This window comes from Microtus oregoni, unplaced genomic scaffold, assembly GCF_018167655.1.
Source record: "Microtus oregoni isolate MIOR12 unplaced genomic scaffold, Mior012 000029F_ref0000214, whole genome shotgun sequence".
Taxonomy (NCBI): domain Eukaryota; kingdom Metazoa; phylum Chordata; class Mammalia; order Rodentia; family Cricetidae; genus Microtus; species Microtus oregoni.
Window position 1 is genome coordinate 6,130,148 of NW_024543088.1, and position 24,387 is coordinate 6,154,534.

Consider the following 24,387-nt stretch of genomic DNA (forward strand, 5'->3'; position numbering starts at 1 on the left):
AACTGACCCTATAAACTTTAGAATGTTCAGACTACACTCAGACAACTCTTTAAACTCTTTAGGCAAGTAATAGCAATTTGTCAGAGTTTAGGAATAAAATACTGTTAGGAACAGTCCTCATACCTATCAAAAACGCTGACACTTCTTGAATGGGTTCTATTTTCTGATAACACAGCTGCCGAACAGCAACTACAAAGGCAGTGAATTTCATGCCAAGGATGGCATACCTGATGTTTACCAAGAACTGACTTGCTATCATAATCTTATTAAATATTAAACAAAGACCTTAACTGACCACATAAAACTTAGAAGGTTCATGTGATAGGATTATGGAGGAATGTTCAGGACATGAAGTGTGTTCTCCCCAGAGTGCAAGACTAGACAGAATTCTAGCTGTTCTCAAGAAGTTATTTGAGTTCCCCAAAAATGTATTTAACAAAAAAAGACATTCTATGAAAGTTTCTGAAAATAATAGATTTGTATACATTAAGTTATCTGGGGAGTCAGGTGTGGTGACAGTTGCCTTTAATCCCAGTACTTAGGAGATAGAGGCTGATGTGGAATTTCCCTCCATATGCTATGATTATGATTTATTCTCATTGGTAATAAAGTGGCTCTGCTGCAAAGTAAAAGGTCAAGTAACATACAAAGGTAAACCTATCAGAATTACAGCCAACTTCTCAATGGAAACCTTGAAATCCAGAAGGTCCTGGATAGATGGCCTGCAGATATTAAGAGACCACGGATGCAAGCCCAGACTACTATAACCAGCAAAGCTTTCATTCACTCTCCTTTGAGAAGCCCATACCAAGGCTTGAAAATTCTCAATTTTTTCCCGAGCACATTTTTCTCTTAACTCACATGCTTAGAATCTATGACTAATAATAGGTTAATAAATGGTGACTCTTGGGCTTACAGAAATGGGTCAGCAGGCAGAGGCACTTGCAGCCAAGCATGACACCTGATGGCCCAAGTATTATCCTCAGAAGTCACATGGTGGAGGAAGAAAGCTGACACCCACACACTGTCCTCTGACCTTCACCTGTTGCCCATAAACAGAACAAAACATAAGTAAGAGAAGGGGGAGTGAGAAACAAACCCTGTACCCCTGTACAAACCCTGGAAATCTGCAGTGTTCAGATTGTTCAGCTAAATGATCAGTACATGAGGGAGGAAACATGCTGTGGTCAGGATCAGAACCTTTGGGAATCAAAGAAGACATCATCTGCTCTCATCACCACTGCTGCTCATTAGCTGTCACCGTCAGTCAACCTGGAGAACCTTGAAATTCTCAGTTCATTGAGTGGCATTCTCTGCTTTGTAAGATTACTCTCATTACTCTTATGTGTGTTTCGTGTCCATGTGTGGACATGTGCAGGTAGTTGTGATCACAGGGGCCCCAGGCTTTTGATTTCCATGGATCTGAGGCTTAGGACTTCCATGGAGCTGGAATAACAGGTGTTTTGTAAGCCATCTGATGTGGATGCTGGGAACCAAACCCAGGTCCTCTACAAGGACAGCATATGCTTTTCATCACTGAGCCACCTCTCCAGTCCCATAAAGTGCTCTAGAGACTGTAACTTCCAAAGGTGTAGATAATCATCCCAGGCTAAGTACTGTTCTCCCCAATATATCACACCTTAAAAACAGAGATCTGGCATATTCCATGTCTACAAAGATTCACAGTGCTTGGCTTAGTCATAAAATGCCAATCAAACCAAGAAGGGAGAGTGAAGTCCAGATTAAAACTGACCAGAAACGATACAGAAAATTAATAAACAATTACAGGAGATACATAAAGTTACCAATATGTTCAAAAAAAAAAAAAGAAAGAAAAAAGAAAAGAAAGGTGGGAGATAGAGCTCAGGGGCTAAAGACAGACCTGAATTGTATGCATAGCACCAGCTCACAGCCACCTGTTACTCCAGTTCCAAGGGGGAATCTGATGCCACCTTCTGGTATCCATGGGTACTGCATGCATGAGCATTTTATACACACACACACACACACACACACACACACACACACAGACACACACTAAAAATAAAAATGAAACTGAGGACTGTCAACTATTCAGTGCAGAGGTAGGCTGACAACCTGGAACTGGTATTACTGAAAGCTGCCTCTGATGTGGATCGCATTCAATACAGGCTGGGATGCGAAATCTACACTAACCATCCTGATTCAGCAGGTGCAATTTTAAAGGCATTATCAGTAGCAAAGTCTTGATGTCAAGCTATTCACGCACCTTTTAAAACAGTTTTTGATGAGCAAAAACCACATATGAGCAAGAGCAAGAGCCACAAATGCACTACACTGAGCAAGACAATGACCAGAATGTGAGAGCTACAAAAGCAAACGGACCTGGGGCAAGCTCTCCTGATAAGGAAGAGGATGCTGTGACGCTGGACCTGGAGCGAGCTCTACTGACTAGGAAGAGGAAGCCATGACAAAGCAATAAAATCTCACAGGCCAGACTTACAAAGAAATTAAATTCTAAGGGAGAACTCTGGTGAATAAAAGATCCATTGCAAAGAGACTGATCAAACTGTCTTGTTTATTCTTGATGCCAAGAGGTGGGGGACTGGTAAGGGAGATGGGGCTTTTCCTTGAGTGCAGAATTGTGATGCTTTTCATATGAAAGGAAAATAAAAAGGGCAGAAACCACATCACTAGAAGCCAGCCAAAAGGATGGAACGGGAGCGAAGGGAATTCAAACACTTTATACCCACAGTTAATTTTGCAATTTCAGGTAATAAAATTTCTTAATACTTTATCTACTTTCTTTTTGTATCATTGGGATAATTTTAGATGCTTTAGGATTTCATGAAAGAATAGTATTTGCATTTCTATCACTGTATGAATGGGACAAATATTTGCATATTATAGGTAGTCAAGTTTTGTGTGGCTGTTGGGGGTTGTTTCTGAGACAAGATTTCACCATGTAGCTGTGGATGACCTAGAACTCAATATGTAAACCAGGATAGTCCCTAACCTTAGAAGCCTGACAAGCTTCAGTCTCCCAAGAGCTGGGATTAAAAGCATGTGCCACTATACCTGGCATTTTTGGTTTTTCATTTTTAATTTTCGGAGATAGGGTCTCATGTACCCCAGACTGACCTCAGAATTGCTCTTAGCAAGGATAACCTTTTACTTTGCTACCTCTGAGTGCTGGGATTACCATTGTGAGCCACCATGTCTGGTTTACAATGATAGGGCTCTAACCAAAGCTTTGTGTACACTGGCTAGCACTGAGCCGAGCCACACCCCCAGTCCTATATTTTATTTTTTAAAAATGTTCATTACAGCCAGGTGGTGCTGGCACACACCTTTAATCCCAGCACTCAGGAGGCAGAGGCAGGAGGATCTCTGTGAGTTCAAGAACAGCCTGGTCTACAAGAACTAGTTCCAGGACAGCTAGGGCTGTAACACAGAGAAACCCTGTCTTGGAAAAAAGAAAAGAAAAAAAATCTTCACTACAGATACCACATTTTTAGTTGTTTGTATATGCTATGCTGTATTTCACAAAACCTAACTCAGATAACTAACAGGCTGTTTTATGGAAACCTCCCTATTTTGTTTTCCTTATTCCCATTGCTGTCTGATAGCACACATTGCAAGCTTGTTTTCAAATGTTTTAGACTGACTGACCATCTGGTGTTTCAATACCTTCAATTCTTTTCAAGCCATATATATATATATATATATATATATATATATATATATATATATTTAAACAAAAGGAGTTGTTCTGGCCTATGGCTGGACAGAATATAGGTCAGCGGGAGAATAGAAACTGAAGGGAAACAGAAGGCAGAGACAGGCAGATGCCATATAGCTGTCAAAGGAACATGTAGAAAATGAGGTTACACCACAGCCACGCGGCAATACAGAGACTAATAGAAATGGTTAATTTAAGAGGTAAGAGGTAACTAGGAATATGTCTAAACCATTGGCCAAACAGTGTTGTAATTAATATAGTTTTCTGTTATTATTTATTTGGGTCTAAGTGGCTGGGAAAAAAACAGGCAGTCTCCATTTACAGAGGCAGGAAGATCTCTTGAGTTTGGGGCTAGCCTGGAACAGAGCAAATTCTAGGATGGTCAGAGTTACACAAAGAAACCTTGTCTAAAAAAATAAATTTATCTAGGGAACATGAATGAAAAATGCCCAGTTCTGGTTGGTCAGGAGGCAGAGATGGAGGACCTCTGGGAAAGCCGTGTAGCTAAGGCTAGCCAAATCTGTAAACTCTTGAGTTCAGCAAATAACCTTGTCTTAGTGAAATAAAAGTGGAAATTAACTAAGAAAGACAGTATCAACTTCAGGTCTACACACATGCACACATACATTTTTTTTAAATAAAGTCAAATTAAAGAGGCTTGAACTGATTGAAGATGAAATATATTGAACATCAGATTCTGTAACTATGTGGACTGTTCAATATCAAATGTTTAAATCAACAAATGCACCAATTTTAATAAATGACTGCCTAGCACTACAATTGTAGCAGCACCAAATATAAGCAAGGTATGGATTGCATGCCGAGTACTAAACAAAACCTGATTGCCTTTACAGGAAGCAACAAATAGTTGATTATTGTGAAAACAGGTCATTAAGGGTAAGAAATCACTCAGCCGACAGTTTTCTTTAAAAGATTTATTTTTAATTGTGTGTGGGTATGTGTGAGTACCCATGGATGCATCAAATCCCCTAGAGCTGGAGTTACAGTGGGTGCTGGAAACTGAACTTGCGTCCTCCAGAAAAAGCATCAAGAACTCTTAGCTGCCAAACCATCTCTCCAGCTCCTCATCCTGAATTTAAAAACTGAATCTAGGAGCTGTATAGATGGCTCGGCAACTAAGAACACTGGCTGTGCAAGCATCAAGACTGGGTTCAAATCTCCAGCATGCAGGTAGGAAGCTGAGCATAACTACACACACATCTGTGATCACAGTGCTGTGGTACGGTGGAAACAGGAAGACTTTTGGGGCTTGCTGACAAGCCAGCTGAGCCTATTTCGTGAGTTCCTGACAAATGAAAGGCCCTGTCTTACAATCCCAAGATGGAGGGCTGGATTGCTTAGTGGTAAAAAAAAAAAATACTGTTCTAGCAGAAGACCCACATGCAATTTCAAACCTATATGGTAGCTTGAAATTATTTATGACCCCAGTTCCAGGGAAGTCAACATCTTCTGACCTCCAGAGGAGCCAGGCACTCACAAGGACATACATAAAGGCAGGAAAAACATATATACACCCACAAAAATAAATTTAAAAACAAATTTTTGTTCAACAAGATGGGGACATCAATATGGCTCAGCAGTAAAGGTGTCTACCTCCAACTAAGCCTGAATGACCTGAGTTCGAGCCTCAAGACCCACATGGTGGAAGGAGAGAACCAACTTCTTTAAGATGTCTACACACACACACACACACCAAACAAAATAAGTAAATGTATTTTTTATTTTAAAAAAAAAAAAAGATGGCCACCTGAGAAACAACAGCCAAGGTTGTCCTCTGGTGTACGTGTACACACATTACTATTTTTATTGTTATTATTATTCATTCAGAGAAACATACACACTGTTGTGTTTATTATATAAAACCCTGGTCCCTGCCTAGTTTTGAAATACACGTGTCACACAGAGGTCCAGTTAGCCATTCTCCCATATCAGAAGCCTGCCATTGGTCTTGGGTGGCAAGGAGCCACCAGCATTGCCTAATCTGTTTGAGATCTGAAATGGAAAAAGCTGACTTTGTACACAGAGTTCAGCATTGTTTACTGTGGGCATCTCAGATAAAGTTTACACTTGCTTCACATGAACTTGTGGACACACTTAAAAAGATAGGAATGGGGTTTGCTGATTAGAAATTCAGTAAGAGCTGGAGAGGTTGCTCAGTGGTTAAGAGCACTTGCTGCTCTTGTAGAGGACCTGGGTTCAGTTCCCAGCACCCATACAGTCTGTAACACTATCTGGTGTATTCTTCTGGCTTCCATGGGCATCAGACATGCACGCAGTGCACATACATACATGCAAAGCACTCATACACATAAAAATAATAATGGGGAAGGGGAGGATGGAGAGACTGCTAGATGGAGGAGTTACTTTCATTTAATAAAGAAACTGCCTTGGCCCATTTGATAGGCCAACCCTTAGGTGGGTGGAGTAAACAGAACAGAATGCTGGGAGAAAGAAGCCGAGTCAGGCAGTCACCATGATTCTCCCACTCTAGACAGACGCAGGTTAAGATCTTCCCTGGTAAGCCACCTCGTAGGCTACACAGATTATTAGAAATGGGTTAGATCAATATGTAAGAGCTAGTCAATAAGAGGCTAGAACTAATGGGCCAAACAGTGTTTAAATGAATACAGTTTCCGTGTAATTATTTCGGGTATAAAGCTAGCCGTGCGGGCGGCTGGGTGCCAGGAACGTAGCCCGCTGCTCCATATCTTCAACAACTGCTCAGTAGTTAAGAATACTGTCTGCTTTTCCAGGGGACCCAGGTTGAATTCCAAGCATCTATATGGTGGCTCACAACCATCTGTCCTAGTACACGGGGAATCTAAGTGTACCAGGTACACACATGGTACAGACACACATGCAGAGAAAACACTCATCTGCACAAAATTAATCTAAAAATGTAAATTTGATGGTACTGATGAAACAGGTTTTAGATAAAGGTACTTGCTACCAAGTCTGACAACTGGAGTCTCATTCATTAGATTCACAGTAAAATGAAAGAACCAACTCTGTCCTGTGCAGCTGCTGTGGAATGTGTGCCTGCACACACGGTTGTGTAGCAATTATCTCCAAGCTGGAACATGCCATCTCAGAGAGAAACTTGTTGAGACTCAACTGGTTAAAACTCAGCAACTCACTAGTCTCAGGAAGTCTCTGAAATGGGTCAGATTCACAAAGCCCTCCCTCCTCAAGCTTCCAGAATCAGTTTAAATTATGCAGAGTCTGTCAAGCTGCCTGCAAGTCCTGCAGTGATCCCTCATCCATTCTGAGTTGGGCTTCAGGGATGTACCTGCTCCTGTAGGTCACCCCTCCCCTATATTATGGAAAACCACAATAAACTCATTTGTTTGCTAGGTTGGACCTTGGTGGTATTGGTACTCCGGTTTGATGCTCGTTCCCTATCTGAGGTAGGTAGACATCAGTTTACACTGTCCTAGGAATAGAATCACAGCACACACACACTGTGTCACAGTATACATAGAGACTCACAAATAAAGAATAAAACAAATTAAATGCCGTGAAGTGGTGGCAGGTGTCCTTAGTACCAGCACTTTGGAGGGAGGAAGAGGCAGGCTCTTCCTCTGTGAGTTTGAGGTCAGTCTGATCTACAGAGTTCCAGAACAACCCTGTTTCCAAAACAAAAATATAAAAGTCACGGCTGCCTGCCAAGAAATGGAAAATAAAATCACATGTAACTGTCATTACCATGTATCTTTGTCATATGTATGTATGCACACACACACACACACACATACGTGTGTAGAGACACATGTGCATGTATACATGTTTATCGGGGCCAGGGGCTAACCTTAGGGGCCATTCCTCATGGAACCCACCTTGAGTTTTAAGACCGGGAATCTCACCAGCCTGAATCTCATCTATTAGCTAAGACGGCTGGACAGTAAGCTCCACCAAACTGAGGCTCATATGGGTTTTGAGGAGTGACCCCATCAAGTCCTCATGCTCACACAGCAAATACCCACAGCCCCTAATTACTTTATTTACAATGCAAAATGAGAGTCTCAGTTAAAGGCTATCAGGAGGCACCCTGGGCAAAACTACAGCTTGCAATTATAACAGCACAGTCAACAAGACATTGCCTCAAAAGCCCACAGTCAAAGCCATGGCATGAGGGATACTCATATTACTTAAGTTCTCAAATTTATGAACAGCAAAAAAAAAAAAAAGTCTCAACAGGTAAAGGTGCTTGCCATCAGGCCTGAAAAACAGTGTTCAATTTCCAAAACTCACCAATTCCTGAAAACTGTCCTCTGACCTCTCTACATGTGTGCCATGGCAATTGTGTGTACACGTACGTGCACACACATGTAAAAATAAAATTCGAAGAATTTAACAGCAGGGAAAACCTTTCATGCCAGCAAATTAATACAAGAAAATGTAGTTACATTGCCCTTTTTGCTTACGTATATAGTGTCTGGGTGGTTACATGTGTGCAAGACCAAGGTAGATATTGGGTGTTTCTCTCCCCCCCTTTCTTCATCTTGTATATTGATAAACCCAGACCTAGCTCTTTTAGCTAGTCTGGCTAGCCAGCCTGCTCTCGGGACCTGTCACCAGGTTCCACCTCCCCCAAACTGGAATTACAGATAGGCAGAGCAGCCAAGCCCACTTGGTACTGGGGATCTGAACTCCAGTCCTGATGCTTGCACAGCAAATGTTTTACCTCTAGGATCTCCCCTGCCCCAGGTTGTCACTAAGGAAATGTGTTTTTAATGCCTACAGACAACCCAACTTTGCTGAGCCAGCACATACATGCAAAATGGGGTTCACCTTGCAGCGTGCTTGTTCTGTCAACCTGACAGTCCAAGGGTCTCCTGGGAACTTTCACTTAGCCACAGTTGAGATCAGCTTGACCTGTGATCCTATCTGTGAGGAACTGTCTTGATTGATGTGGGAAGATGCCAACAACTGTGGCCCACACTGTGGTCAGGGGTTCTGAGCCTGTTGAATGAGAAAAGTTGAACACAGCAGGCATAAGCATGCGTGCATCTCTCTGCTTTTTGTTACTTATTTTTTAAGACAGGTTTTCGAGACTGGCTGTCCTGGAACTCACTCTGTAGGCCGGGCTGGCCTCAAATTTAGAGATCTACCTGCCACTTGCTCTTTAAGATGTGTAAAAGAATCTGTGTGTGTGTGTACGTGTGTGTGCGCACACACACGTGCAGTCAGGTACTTACAAAGACCAACAAAGGCCATTGGATCTGTTGGAGCTAGAGTTAGAAATGGTTTTGAGTCACCCAACATGGGAGCTGGGACCCAAATCCTGCTCCTCTGAGGGCAGCTCTCAAGCACTTAGTTACCTCTCCAGCCTTCTCATCTTGACCGAATGATGTGACCAGCAGCTGCTTTCAAGTTTCTGCTGTGACTTCCCCACAGTAACTTACTGCATCCTGCCACTGTGAGCTAAATCCTTTTTCCCCTTAGTTTTTTTTTTTTTTGGGGGGGGGGTGATGGTGGTGGTCAGGTTATATGACCACAGCAATAGAAATGAAACTAGAAGTTGGTATTCACGTTCCTAAATGTCAGCTGACAAGAGTCCAAATGACTGGAGAGGAACATAAGGTGGATGGGAAATGCAACTCAGAGCAAGAAGCTCCAAGTTAAACCCCATCCTGAATCTCAGCACTGAGGAAGCAAAGACAGCCAGATTTCTCTGAGTTGGAGACCAGCCTGGTCTACATAATGAGACCATTATCTTAAAAACACAACGAACAAAAAATCCTCAGACCCAGAGAATTCATGGGCTATCCACAGGCTCTGAAGATATAGTTCATCTGCAAAGTTGAGAATCCTACAAGCTCAGGGATTTCTTAAAACATGTTATTTACATGTATATGTGTCTGTTTGTGGATATGCACTTGTGTGCAGATGCCAGAAGAGGTTGTCCAATCCCTAGGAGCTGGAATTACAGGAGACATTGAGCAATGTGAGTGCTGGGAATCAAACTCAGGTCTTCTTGCAAGAGCAATATGTACTCTTAATGGCTAAATAATCTCTCCAGCCTGTAAGTATTTATTTTTAATTATGTTCATACTCATGAGAGGTCTGTGTATAGGAATCAAGTACCCACAGAAGCTGGAAGACAGAAGCCCACAAGAATGTGTTGGATCCCCTGGAAGGGCAGCTACAGCCTGTTGTGAGCTGCCAGAACCAAACCTGGGTCCTCTGTCAGAGTAGCAACTCTCTTATCCATGGAGCCATCTCTTCAGCTCAAGCTCAAGGATAGTCCCTGTTTGATTCACTGGTGCAACCTAAGATTACAGAAACGCTTCACCACACTGCAGGACCTCAATAAACACAAGATGAACGAGATAAAAACAAAGAGGTCAGCCACCCTGGTGGAGCAGAAGTGGAATTCTACCTACTCCAGAGGATGGAGCTGGAGGGTTCAAGGCTTGCATGGATCACAAAACAATTCCAAGGCAAGCCTGAGCAACTTACATAAAAAATTAACTTCTAAAAAAGGGGAGAGGTAGAGCTGGGGATACAGCTTAGCGGCATGATGCTTGCCTAGCATGTTAGGCTATAGGTTTAATCCCCAACACCACATACACACGCCCCTCACTCTCAGAGGTATTATATATAAGAAAGTGTCATCAAATACAGAGCATTAATACTAGTTTGTCTTTCAGATTAAATTCATCAGGTATTTTCAGGGAAGTTACTAATTATCTTAAAATATGTCCACGTTTATTCAATGATCAGTAGCAAAATATTATTTCCTAGTAGCTGTGGTTACAGTGCAAGGAGTAGTGGGAGGGGGAGACTTTACAGATGAGGGTAGTACGTTCTAGTCCACGACAATAAGGCTGCCAAAGAAAGCTAAATAAACAAGGCTGCATGAGAGAAGTCCCCACCTGAGGTGGAGGACATGTGAGACCTCACACAGGGACAGACCGTAACAGGAGTGTACCAAGGTTATGATGTGGCACTTGCAACAACACGTGCTTTGGGATACTTACAAGCTACTGCTCCGGCTTTGCTCACAAGCTCCAAGAGCTCACTGGTCCCAATCACCATGGCATTCTCTGAGCCAGGAGCACAGTAGGTGCTTAATAAATATTTTCAAATGAAAAATAGAGGGAAGGCAGGCCTGAGCTAAAGATATCGCAGGCAAGACAGAGTTCTCTAAAAATTGAGCTTCAAGGCTGGGCACATACCTCAGTCAGTAGGGTACCCCACCTAGCATGCACAAAATCCTGGGTTTCATCTTCAACATAACATAAGCCAGGTATGGTGGCACATTCCAATAATCCCTGCACTGGGAAGATGGAGGCAGGAGTATCAGAAATTCAAGATCATCTTTAGCTACACAACTAGTCTGAGACCAACTTAAATAATACCTTATCTCAAAATGAAAAAAAATGAGCTTCAAGTTGCCAATATGCAATAAAATTTTGCCCTTACCTCCGAACTTGCTTAGGAGGTGGGTTCCCAACAACCTCCCCCCCAAAAAAACTGAAGCTTAGGATTGTGTTTCCCTACAACAGGTGAAGGAAACTGTGGGCCCTCTGGAAGCTCTCCATACACCAGGCTCTGTCCTCCTCCTGCTTTAGCACATTCTGTTGTCCTTCACTGGGCACTGCCCAGGACACTCAGTACAATGCAAGTCACCCCCGAGGCAGAGCTGGCCCACGATATGTTCACTGCACAGGGGGCTCTTGGCGATGCTGGGTCTTCTGGTGCCTATTGAGGATGGACCTCTGGTTGAAGCTGCGGCCGCAGGCGGGGCAGTGATAGGGCTTCTCACCCGTGTGGATTCTCTGATGCCGCACCAGCCGCTCCCCCTTGCTGAAGCGCTTGCCGCATACCTGGCAGCCATAGGGCTTCTCCCCAGTGTGTGCACGCCGGTGCACTGCCAGGTTGGCATTCCTGCTGAAGCTCTTGCCACACTCGCAGGTGTAGGGCTTCTCCCCAGTGTGTGTCCTGCGATGCACCAGCAGGTGCTGCCTCCGGCTGAAGCCCTTCCAGCAGTCCGCACACTTATAGGGTTTCTCCCCTGTGTGGCTGCGCTGGTGCACCTCCAGGTGATGCCTCTGGCTGAAGGTCTTCCAGCACTCACCGCACACATAGGGCCTCTTGCCCAGGTGGGTCCTCTGATGTTTGGTGAGGTACTCTCTCAGGGTGAAACCTTTCCCGCACTCCACACAGCCAAAGGACTTCTCCTCTTCATGTGTTCGCTGGTGTCTGACAAGATTGGAGCTGCGACTAAAGCCTTTTCCACACTCAGGGCACTGGAAAGGTTTCCAGAAAGAATTGTGGGTGTTAAGGGTGTCTGGCAGGGGGACCCCATGCTGAGGAGCAGGGAGCCCAGGTAAACTGGCTCCAGATCCCCCAGGCTCCTGCTCACAGGCACCCCCTGGTCCAGGAACCTGGATGGCGGTTTCTCCAAATCCATCGGAAGTCAACCCAACAAATGCTCTTTTCAGATCTTCCTGCTGGGGTTTGGCCTCCTTCTCCTTGTTCCCAGCACCTGTGTGGCAAAGGAGGTCAACACTGTGGTGATGCTCCAGCACAGACCCTCCAACTGCTACTTTCCTTCACACCCAGAAATCAGATGTAACCCTGTCTTTCTGTCTCTCTGTCCCTGTTTCTCTGCTAGCTCTAAAGAGCTGCTGTGACCTTAAAGCCTCACCCTCTCCCACTTGCAAATGTGAGCAAGACCAGCTCTTCCACACATAGGCAGACAGACACAAACGCCTGTTGTAACTTTCCACTCTTATCTAAGGTTTTCTGCATGCCAGGAGACAGGTAGGCTAGGTCAGAACTAGGTATGGGCTTCCCACCACCATTCCCCAAACCTACAAAAGAACAAGTTTACTTTTTTGTGGGGATCTGAAAGGAATGAAGAGACCTACAGGCTGCCATCTCTCTTCTCCAGGCCCCCCATGGCTACCTATGCTTTCAGGTTCCAGCATATTATCTAAGGCTGTTTGTAATGTCATTCCTCCTCAGACCTGAAGGCCTGCTCTCCCACTGTGATGCTATTGCCTTGCTAGAAAGAAACATCTGAAAGGAGACTCCTCTCACTTCCTTTTCCACCTTCCTCAAACAATGACCACCCAGGGAACTTCATGCACCACGTCTTCTCCTCCAAATGCATCCTTTCATCTTGGTGGTGGTGATGGTTTGGTTTTCTGGGACAGGATCTCGCTCTGTAACACGTGCTGGCTTTGAACTCATGCAATCCTGAAGGGGGAAATCTTAGGCCTGCATAACCATACCCAGCTTCCTAATATGTGTAGGGTTAAGCCAGCCCCTTTAGGGGGCGGGTTTGCCTTGGGCGAATGCATATGAATAAATCGGGCACGCGGGAGGCCGCTGGCCCTTTTTCTTTCCTACCTCCTATGCTACGCGGGAACCTCGGTTCTGTAAGTTTATTTAAACATTAAAACTGTATATATTCTTTAATTTTTGCCTTGCATTTCTTTACGCTGATACATTTGGCACCCAACATGGGGCTTTGCGGAGACCCGCCCCAAATCGGAGTCTCTTGGGGCCACCGCTCCCAGCGGCGGTCTCCCTGGGCGCGCAGACTATGCCCTTTCAGCCAATCTGACTACGGCTGGGGACACAGCTGAGATTCTGAGTGACTCGATCTTTCCTGGTGCCTGCTAAAAAGTCAAATGGGACGGGAGTAGCACTCCCCAGCCCCACCCTGCCTGATAGTGGCACAAGCGCCTCTGTAACAGCGTGATCAGTCTCTGTTCCCCTCCCACCTCCGCCGGCGCTCAGGTCACATGACGGTGGCCCTGCGAGCCGGCTCAAACATGCCGGTCCCTTTGATTTGTTCACTTTGACGGCTTTCTCTCTGTTCCTTTTCTGGCCCAATTGCTATTAATCAGCCTGGTGTCTGCTCCAATTTTGTTTTTGAGTCATTTATTTCAGACTTAGGCCACGTGGACTCAAATGGACTCTTTCGCCACCACTGGAGGGAACCAGTCATTGCAGATAAAAGAATTTTTTCTTTTATAAATAAAATGTCTGAGAACATGACTGTTTCAAATTTCAACAGCTTTTTTGAATGTACCATATGGGAGATTTTACAAGAGGTGTCTATCACCCCACATCTATGGATATTTCTGGGATTCATAATTTTCCTTAGCACTATATGGTTTGACAATAGAAAAATGATGAAATCTCTTAAGGCAGAGGTTGAACATTTAAAAACTATTAAGAATGACAACAATCTTCTCAAGAATCAGTTTAAAGTTCTCCAGGAAGAAAACAGATCTTTGTTTAACATGACTCGGTTAACTGAGCAAAATTTAAAAAAGGTACAGGCTGATGTTAAGGAGAAATTCATTACTATGGAAGAAGGAACAACTGAATTAGATCGTAAGTTCCAGCAGTCCCTTTCTATAGAAACTAAAACATTAACTGAGAGAATCAAAACTGCTGAATATGACAATTGAATTTTGTCTAAAGCTTATGAAAGATTGGCGGAAAGATTATCAATACAAAAAGGCACAGTTTATGCCATAAAAATTATGTTCAAAGATGACAAATTATCTCTAATGGACAAATTTCATAAGCAATCCTGAAGGGGGAAATCTTAGGCCTGCATAACCATACCCGGCTTCCTAATATGTCCCATTAATGGCTCCTCTTCTTTTCCTTTGATCAACAACCTCAACACCTTTCACGTCCATGAACCCTGAACTCTGACCTTTCTTTACTCCTTACCACCTCCTTGCCCTGATACTGAACTGACTGACAGATTTTAATACCCACCCCCCATTTAAGGTTCTGTTAGTTCAGACTTTTACTTCCTTCAAAAATCTAACTCAGTGGGGCTGGAGAGACAACTCAGTGGTTAAGAGCACTTGTGTAACCAGGGGCTCTGTGTTCAGATCCCAGCAGGCATAAAACAAGCCCAGTGTGGTCTTATACATGCCCGTAACACCACCATTGTAGTGGCAGAGACAGGAAAATCACTAGAACTGTCAGTCTAGCTGAAAAAGTCAAGCTCCAGGTTTAGGGAGAGAGACCCTACTTCAAAGGAGTAAGACAGAGTGACAAAGGGAGAAACCCAACACTCCCTCTTCTTTCCTCTGAGCATGAGCACAGCTATGTACTTACATATACACATGTGCACATATACCACACATACACAAATCTAACTCAGATTTCTATGAAGAGCACAACCTAGAGTTCTCTTCCCCTGGCCTCTTTTACACTGATATAATCAGTTAGCCCTCACTTATGCTACACTTATTAGCACACCCACACACTACGTTCTCTCATCCAGTGCACTCCCTGTTCCAATGGAAAGCCTGCATGCATACATACATACAAAGCCTGCATGCATACATAGGGCCTGCATGCAGGGGGTGTTCAGTAACCATCTGCTGGAGAAGCAGACCAAGCACTTCTCTTCTGCTCCTTTTCTTTCTCTCTAGTGCTCGATGCCCCTTAGTCATGGGCACACTTCTCCAAGACTCCCTATACTATCTGGTCAGCAGCACTATGGCTAGGACAAGACTCTTAAACTGAAGCTTTCAAAACTCCTTTCTTACCTGTGCCAGGCAACAATCTTACCTGGAAGGACCCCACAGTCTTGTGATTCCACGTATTCCCCGAAGCAGTCAATCTGAGCTGGGGCCACGTGCCTCCATTCCTCTTCAGGAAAAGCCAGAGCCATGTCTTTAAAAGGCCCCAGACCCTAAAACAACAAAAGACTGCTATAGATAAAGAGAGAACATTGGAGGCTACAGAGATGGCTCAACCATTAAGAGCACTTGCTCTCCTCTAGAGGACCAGGGTTAAGTTCCTAGTACCTATATAACAACTAATATAACTGCCTGTAACTAACGGTTCCTAGGGATCAGATACCATCTTCTGGACTGAGTGCACCAGGCACACGTGTGATGCACATACATACACATATATGTGCAGGCAAAACATTCATACACCTAAAAAAGATAAAAATAAATTAAGAGAAAAAAGTAAGAACTCTAGAGTTGGTGAAATAACTCAGTGTGTTAAGGTGCTGGCTGCCAAGCAAGATGACCTCAGTTGAGTTCCTAGAAATGAAATGGTGGATGGAAAGAACTGGCTCTAGCAAGCTGTCCTCCGACCTCTACATGAGCACTGTGGCACACCTCCCACAACACATACACTAGATACATTGTCAAAAAAAGGTGGGGTAGTCTACCAGTAGCTTCAAAACCAGGCTCAAGCACAGCAAAGCCAGAAGCAACTGGACCCCGGATGAGTTGGGAGAACTGCCATCTTCCAACAGCGTGACCAACATGTTCAGAACCTGCTACTTTGACCCTGCTTGCCCTCGCCATCTCAGCAACCTCAAGTTTGAGCCTAGAAGCCTGTGTGTTCCCTCAAGGCCCACCTTAAGTTTATGCTTTTTTAAAGAACTGATCAGTAGGTGAAGCCTGATGACCAACAGAAAGGTAGAGAAATGATTACACGGAGCTGTCCTCTGACCTCGACACGCGTAGTGGCATGGACACCCACACATCTATTTTATACAAATGCACACAAGAGGATAAATAATACATTTTAATTTAAAAGAATAAAGCATGTTAAATAAACAAAATGGAGTATGGTACTTAGGAATAAGCTGGTAGAGTGCTTGCCTAGCATGTCCAAAGCCAGGGGCTCCATCCTCAGCATCACACAGTAAGGTGTTTCTGCATGCCCATTATCCCAGTCCTCAGGGTGTGGAAATACAAGGATCGGAAGCATAAAGACATCATCTTCTACTTTTTAAAAAAAAAAAAATTAACGATTTACTTAAAAAGAAAGAGACGTATGTGCAACCCTCTGGGAGGCCAGAAAAGAGCCTCAGATCTGCTGAGCTGGAACTACAAGGAAGCTGTAATCCATCAGACACGAATGTTGGACGCCTACCTTGTGTCTTCTGGAAGAACAGGAAACACTTTCAACTGCTGACTCATCTCTCTGGCCCTGTGAGCTACATATTGAGTTTAAGGGTAACCTGGGCTATGTAAGGCCCTGTCTCAAAAAATAAACAAATCAACAAAACCTCCAAAACAGAAATGTTAGCTTACCTGGGATGTTGCTGCAAGAAACCCTGCAGCAATTTCTTGGTCTCTGGTGCTCACAGAGGGAAGACCTGGACCCGCATGAAGAATGGGCAGTGCTGAGCAGAACACAAAAAAGGATCAGGGCTGTTGTCCACCAATTCAAAAGCACCTTACCCCAATACACACCATCTCAGAACTACAGACCACAAAGAATTACATCAGGGCCAGGCAGTGGTGGCCACATGCCTTTAATCCCAGTACTTGGGAGGCAGAGGAAGGTGGATCTCCCTGAGTTCGAGCCAGCCTGCTCCATAAAGCAGGTTCCAGAACAGTGTGGGCTACAGAGAGAATTTTTATCTCAATAATAATAATAATAACAATAATAATAATAATAATAAAACAAAAGAGAATTACTTCAGTACCACAATGACCTATAGCCAAGAGTCTGGGAGTCCCCTGCCCTTTTCTGGCTGAGAAGACTATCCCAACCCTGTCCCCTCAGAGTTAGTCACACTCTTGAGTCACTCATGAAAACAACTTTCTGAGACTCAGTAATAATGAAGCCTCATGTGGGTATGGCTTGTCTCCTCACTTAATAACTAACTCTTCCATACCATCAGCATAGTTCCTAGTGGTTCTAGAAGGGATATGAGGGGAAGAAAGAAGAAATGATAAGAGAACAAGATTCTAGATGTGTCCCATAAAACCAGTCAAGGTGTAAAAAAACCATTTTATCTGTTTCCTACTGGGGTAAAGGAAGCAGCCTGGAAGACTCAGTATTATACTTTACTAGTAACTACTTAGCCCAGTGCTGACCTTTCATCCTCATCACTGGCATCTTACCTTGCTCCTGGAAGGCCTGTGTCCCATCTCCAGGGCCCTGGCTCAGCTGTTCTGCAGTGCTTGGGCCCAGGCTTTGAACTCCTTCCCCCTGCAGCATCCCCCACTCAGGCTTGACTTCTACTGGCCCCAAGTGGATGCCTGATTGCCAAGATCCTCCACCAAGGGCTGTGACCAGCTGTTCTCCCTGGGCATGGCACGGAACCTAAGAAGAATGCACATACCAGTTAGAATGAGACCTGCTGGAGGTTGTTAGAAAAAGAGCTGAAATAAAACTGAAAAAGAAAGCAAGGCTAGTGGTGCAAATCAGCTAGTAGAGTGCTTGCCTTGCAAGCATGAAGCCCTGTAAGCCCTGAAGCCCTGAGTTCCATCCCCAGCACCACATAAACCCAGTATGATGGTCCAAGCTGTAATCCTAGCACCCAGTAGAGGGGGGAGCCCTCCACCCCTGCGTTCAAAACCAGCCTGGTCTAACTGGTCTAATCAGTGAATTACAGGCACACCGGGGCTACCCAGTAGACCCTGTTTTAAAAAAAGACTAGAAAGAAGAGCAGGAAAGGAGAGAGGAAGGGAGGAGGGGAGTTGCAAAAGAGAAAAAAAGAGAAAAGGTGGAAGAGGAAAGAAAGCTGTTGACTTCTTCCACATGAAGAAAGATAAATAAATGCTTCTAAAATGAACTAGCTAATGAGAAAGAGCGGCTCTACAAAAAGTGGAGCTTTGAAGTGACATTCTCATAGAAACAAGCCCTGCTCCCTTTTCTTCTCTTTCATAGATTTTAATAATGATAATCAACTTAACAGTTCTAGAGTCACCTATGAAACAAACCTCTGCACTTCTCTGGGAGGGATATGTGTCTAGATTTGGTTACCTGAGGTAGCATGCTCCAGCTTAATGCAGCCCCACTATCCCATGGGCTGAGGTCCTACACTGAATCAGAGGAGAAAGTGAGGGGCTGGAGAGAGCTCGGTAGCAAGGAGTACATACTGTTTTTGTAGAGGACCTATGTTTTGTTCCTAGTGCCCACACCAGGCAGCTCACAACCAGGTTGTAGCGCCAGGGGATCCAATGTCCTCTGTGGATACCCGAATATATGTGCACACTCTAACACACAGACACACATACACACAATAAAAAGAAGTAAATGTTTTAATCTTTAAAACAAAAGGAGAAAGTGAGCTGAGCAGCAGCATTCATCGCTGCTTCCTGAAGGATGTGCGTGGTCAGCTGTCTCATCGTCTCGCCACCACACTTTCCCAAAAAACTGTGAGACAAAATGTAAGCATCTCTCTCTGGTAACAGCCAGAGAGATGGTTCAGTGATTAAGAGTATTGGCTACTCTTCCAGAGGACCCTGGTTCAACTTGCAGCATCCACATGGCAGCTCACAAGTAGCTGTACCTCCAGTTCCAGGGGATCTGGACTCCAGAGACACTGCATGCACATGCTGCAGATATAATTGCAGGCAAAACACCCATACACAAAACAGAATAAAACAAAAATTTCAAAGTTATTTAAAATGTCTTTTCTTTGCATAGATATGTGTGGTTGGTATGTATGGTATGTATGTATGATATGTACGTGGGTACATGTGCATGCACATGCAGAGGACAATGGGTGACTTCAGTGTCTACCTTTATCACTGTGCATCTTATGTATTTAGGCAAAGTCTGTCATCTGATTTCTTGCTTGCTGATTTCACTGTCTACCTAGCCAGCTCACATGGCGGATGCTAACTCTACCTCCTGAGTGGATTACAGACTATCAAGCCTACCCAGCATTATGTATGTATGTGGGAGGTGGAAAACCAAACTCCAGTTCTCATTCGTTCACAGCAAATGCTCCATCCACTGAACTATCTCCCCAACCCCTAAAAAAAAATGTCTTTTAATATACCCCACTCTGCTTTCTAAAACTGCTTTTTGCAACAAAGTGAATCCACAAATCTGGTTTTGCCTGAGTGGAGGTACCGAAAGTTGAGTAAGAAATCTCAGAGTGACAGAGTGGGGTTGAGCCTAAATCCCAGTTGCCACTGGCAGAACCACTGCCACTAGCCTCTTCCCCAAGGGCATGCAAAGCTCACAGTGGACCTGGAATACAAGCTAAACTGAATTTGAAGCTCACCCAGGGGTCCCTGATGCCTAAACCATGGATATCTTCCTTAGAGATGGCTCTTAGAAAAAAAAACTTCTAAATATAATATATATATATATATATATATATATAGAGAGAGAGAGAGAGAGAGAGAGAGAGAGAGAGTTAGTTCATGTCATGTACTGAGTGCTGGTTCTCATCTTCCACCTTATGACAGGGACTCTTGCTCACCCCTGCTGAGGACGTCTGCCTAGCTGGACTGCAAACTTCTGGGGACTCCCCTTCCTTTGTCTACCATCTCACCACTGGGAGTACATGTGCACACTCCCTCACGTGACCTTTACACGGTCCTGGAGATCTGAACTTGGGTCCTCATGCTTGCAGAGCAAGTGCTTTACCCACTGAGCCATCTCTTCAACTCTGACTCTTGCTAAACAGCAGCCACTCTCTAGAAAGGCTGTTTGGGGACTAGGGGATGACAGAGCAGGTTCTAAGTCTCATCCATTCCCACTACTTCCTTAACCTCTCCACTTTTGATTCCCACACCAACCGCACAAGGCCTGGACACCCTCTTCTCACCCACCGCCTTGGCCTCCGGTGTGCTCTCCATCAGGTCCTCCACCATGGACACCAAAGCCTTGCCGCTGTCTGGGCTGTGCTCTCGGATCCAGGTGTAGAGCTCTCGGGGCAGGATGGTGAGGAACTGCTCCAGCACCAGCAGCTCCAGGATCTGCTCCTTGCTGTGCAGCTCTGGCTGCAGCCACCGCCGACAGAGCTCTTGGAGCTCCCTGAGGGCTTCCTGGGGACCAGCAGCCTCTTGGTAGCGGAACTGCCGAAACCTCAGCCGGAATGCCTCAGGACTAGAGTCCTCCCCTCCCCGGCCCCATGGCAGCTCCTTCTCCAGCTTCACCACTGGAGCACCCATCTGCTGCTGAGGATCTTCTGCCATCTCCAGGCGGTCTTTCAGCATCTTCAAGCTCCAGCAAGCCTGAGGATGACAACAGAGAGGGCCCTTCTGAGAACAGAAAACGCACACAGGAGGTCAGCCCATCCAGTTTTCTATTTGTTCTCAGGAAGCTGATACAGATCTTCAAATCCTATCAGCTGATCTGGGGCTTTGGTTGGTCAGGGTGGAGACAACAAAGCAGGCAAAATCAAGACCAAGACAAACTTTGAGGTCAACACCAACAAATCACTAGTGGCCTGACGGTGACGGTGCTTTCGGTCTAAAGACAATGCTGCACAGGCCATTGCCACTGCTCTTGATTGCCCGTGTAACTAGATGGTAAAGCCCTGCTGCTAAAGACACAATACGTTCTGGTTGCAGCACCTGGAGAAATCAAGCTGGAACTGACCTGGAACTTTCCTCCCCATTAACTAGTTTTCATAGTGCTGAAAGGTGCTATTCAGGCCCCTGGAGGAGAAAAGTCATTGCCGGTAGTACATAGCAGGGAAGCCCGCAGGCTCTAACAAGGAATGACCTGCCAGACAAGGTATGTCCACTGCTGTTAATAGTGGCTTGAAGGTAACCAACTACTTTCCGAATGGATTTGTGGCTTGCTCCACAAGAAGGGAATTCATGCCTGGTACTGTAAACCTGGTCAAAAACCCATAGCCAGGGAGACTGGGCCTAAGGGAGAACCTACAACTATGGTTTTGCTAAACAGACATGGCATCAAACCACCTTCTAAATATTTATGTTTATACCCACAGATTGGCTACTCTCGGCCTTAGTCACGGAAGCCTCTTTCTGCTTACAGTTTGCACAGACACTTATAAATGGCCTAAGCTGGGTGTTCATCCCGATGTGGGACAACTATGTCAACACCCCTACACAGCCAAGGCTCAGGGAACACAGCAGAAGAGAGGACAGAAGAACTTAAGAGCCAGAGGGTGGGAAAGAGTACTGTGACGTGCTGTCTTTTGGATGTGACACAGCCACTGCACTCATGAACTTATTGCCACACACGGCTTATATACCTGCACAGGACTAAGCCAGTAAAATCAGTCAGCATCCCAACAAAAAAGAAGAGGATATGAAAAGGGGTGTTTGGCTGTCCTGGGTGGAGTGGGGAGGAGGGGAGTTGGGTAGCAATAGTCAAGACCTGCTGTATGCATGGACAAAAGTGTCAAGAGAATAAGTAAAAGAGGAGACACAGAAAGAATATGCAAGCAGAATATAGAACCGTCTCCCTCCAAAAACATGGAAGGTTTAAAAAGATGAAAGAATGGGCTGGAGAGGCAGCCCGGTGATTAAGAGCACCCACTGCTCTTGCAGAGGACCCAGGTTCCGTTCCCAACACCCAGACGGTGGCTCATAACCTGCTGTAACTCCAGTTCCGGAAAATCTGCTGTGTCTTCTGGACACTGTGGGCACCTGGCACACACGCGGAGAGGCGTGGTATATAAACATGAGGGGAAAAGAAAAAAAAAAACCCACCCACCATCTTTAATCTCTCAGCATTTGGATGAAGAGGCAGATGTTCTTTGTGAGTTAGAGGCCATCCTGGTCTAATAGTGAGTTCCAGGACAGCCAGAGCTCCAGAGTGCACAGTGAGCACGTCTCGCGAAAAGAAAGATTAACAGCCATGGCAGTAGTTGCCTGTAATCCCGGAACCTGGTTTAGGCTGGCAGACGGTGAGTTAGTTCTAGGGCAATGTGGTTACACAGCTGGAAGAAAGCAAGAGGAGAACGGGAGAACGGGTGGGAAGCGAACATTACACCTGAGGAAAAAAGAGGCAGCCAAGCAGTCCGTAAAATGAGTCTTGTTTACTTCCGGGCGGGCAGGCTAGAGACAGGCCCCTGCCCCAAAGCACAAAAGCGCTCAGACTGTTGGCGCAACCAGCAGGCGAGAGGCCACGACCTTCGGCGACAGATTCTACTGGCTGTTCGTGTTTTTCTCCACCCGCCCCTTAAACCGACCCCTCATTTTCTGCCTACAGTACTCGTCTCTCTGCCACATCGAGCTTTCTCGAACGAGCCAGCTATTGCCTAGCTCGTTCCGCGGGCGCCCTGCGGGCAACAGGCCTCTCGTGGGTCCTTCCTCGCAGGCCTCTGGCAGACAGAAGGTGCCGCGTGGCTCTTCTTCCAACGACTGCCCGGCATCCGCGTCTACATCGCCCCACTTCTTAGAGGCGCAGGGTCGAGGTCTTCCCGCGGAGCGTGGGCTCCCTGCATTAGGCTCTCTCCGCCTGGCCCGGCCTCCGCCCGGTTCTTACCTGGGACCACGGCTGTGCGTGGAGAGGCGACCTTCCGGGCCGCAGCTGCCCTGCCGAGCTGCAACCCGCTCCGTGCCCGATCCGTCCCGAGCCGGCCGCGGCCTTGACTGCCTGCGCGCTCAGCACCTGCCCGGGCCAGCGCGGACCGGAAGTGAGTGGCGGATGCTGTCAGGCAGGTGCCCCAATGAAAGGGCCCGCGTCCGGTTCCTCTCTAGGACGCTCGGAGGTCTCAGAAGGAGGCGTATCTCTATGGTGGGTCATGACTAGCGCGGGCTCCCCATCTATTTCCTGGCTCTACCGCACTTCCGTACATTTATTTTTTTAATGAATCTCTACAACAAAGGAGCTTTTCTGCTCTAGGCTAGTCTATAGGTATAAACAGAAATATTTTAACATTTTACGTCTATTTAGTCAGGTCTCACCTTCCTCTTTGTAGTTCCCGGAATAGAACTCAGACTACCGGGCTTGGGGCCAAGCTCCTTGACCCACTGAGTCACCTCAGTGATCCTGAACATAAATAATTTAGAAGGCTATTGACATATGTTCCTTTAGGAAAGATGATGGTTACTTTTAACTGTCACTTTTGACAATCTAGCATCACCCAGCAAAGTCTCAACGAGGAGTTAGACAATCCCTCCCTGTCAGGTTGGCCTGTGGGCATGATGTGGAAAGACACAGACTACTGTGGGTGGCACCATTTCCTGGGTTTGGGTCTTAGGCTGTGAAAGAATGAAGAAAGGGAGCTGGGTGGTAAGCACGCATACATTAACTAATATCTTCCTGCTCTAGACTGTGGGTGGAATGTGACCACCTGCTTCAAGTTCATGCTGCCTCTTTTCCCTACAATGAGGGCTGTAACCTGGAATTGTAAGCCAAAATAAACACGATCTACCCAAAGCTGTTTTTGCTTTACAAAACAGTTTCTATGTAGCCCTGGCTGTTAAGGAACTCACTCTGTAGGCCAGGCTTGCCTCAAACTCACAGACATCTGCCTGCCTCTGTCTCCGGTGCTAGGATTAAATGCTACCACTACCATGCCTGGCTAATGACCGTATGTTTGGTGTTTTTTTTTTTTTTTTTTTTTTTTTTTGAGGCAGGGCTTCTCTGTGTCACAGCCCTGGCTGTCCTGGAATTCTCTCATTCTCTGTAGATCAGGTTGGCCTCAAATTCTCAGAGGTCCATCTGCCTCTGCCTTCAAAGAGCTGGGATCGGATTAACAGCATGCACCACCACCACCTGCGTGGTTTAATATTTTAACTATAACAGAATTACTAAAAAAGACAAGTACATGGATTCTCTTGGAAAAGAAAGATAAAACTTGTGATAAGGAGGTTGTCATATAGCAGATGACATTTCAGTTGGGATTAGTTTGACATGAGGCAGGCCAGACATGGTGGTATACATCTTTAATATTATCAATCAAGAGGCAGAGACAGGCAGATCTCTGTGATCTCAGCTTAGGACCAAAC

General features: G+C 45.4%; 1 protein-coding gene and 1 pseudogene across 1 annotated transcript; one reads left to right on the top strand and one right to left on the bottom strand.

Annotated features, from left to right (window-relative positions):
* Positions 1–24,387, top strand: part of LOC121464640 — a 267,159-nt pseudogene that overhangs the window by 203,328 nt on the left and 39,444 nt on the right.
* On the bottom strand, positions 6,322–23,049 carry Zscan25 (zinc finger and SCAN domain containing 25). Its single transcript, XM_041678009.1, has 6 exons — positions 22,919–23,049; positions 20,284–20,688; positions 17,614–17,815; positions 16,795–16,886; positions 15,305–15,428; positions 6,322–12,236 (listed from the first exon to the last, which is right to left on the bottom strand). The coding sequence occupies exons 2-6, from the start codon at positions 20,668–20,670 to the stop codon at positions 11,407–11,409; spliced, it is 1,635 nt and encodes a 544-aa protein (XP_041533943.1). The 5' UTR covers positions 20,671–20,688; positions 22,919–23,049; the 3' UTR covers positions 6,322–11,406.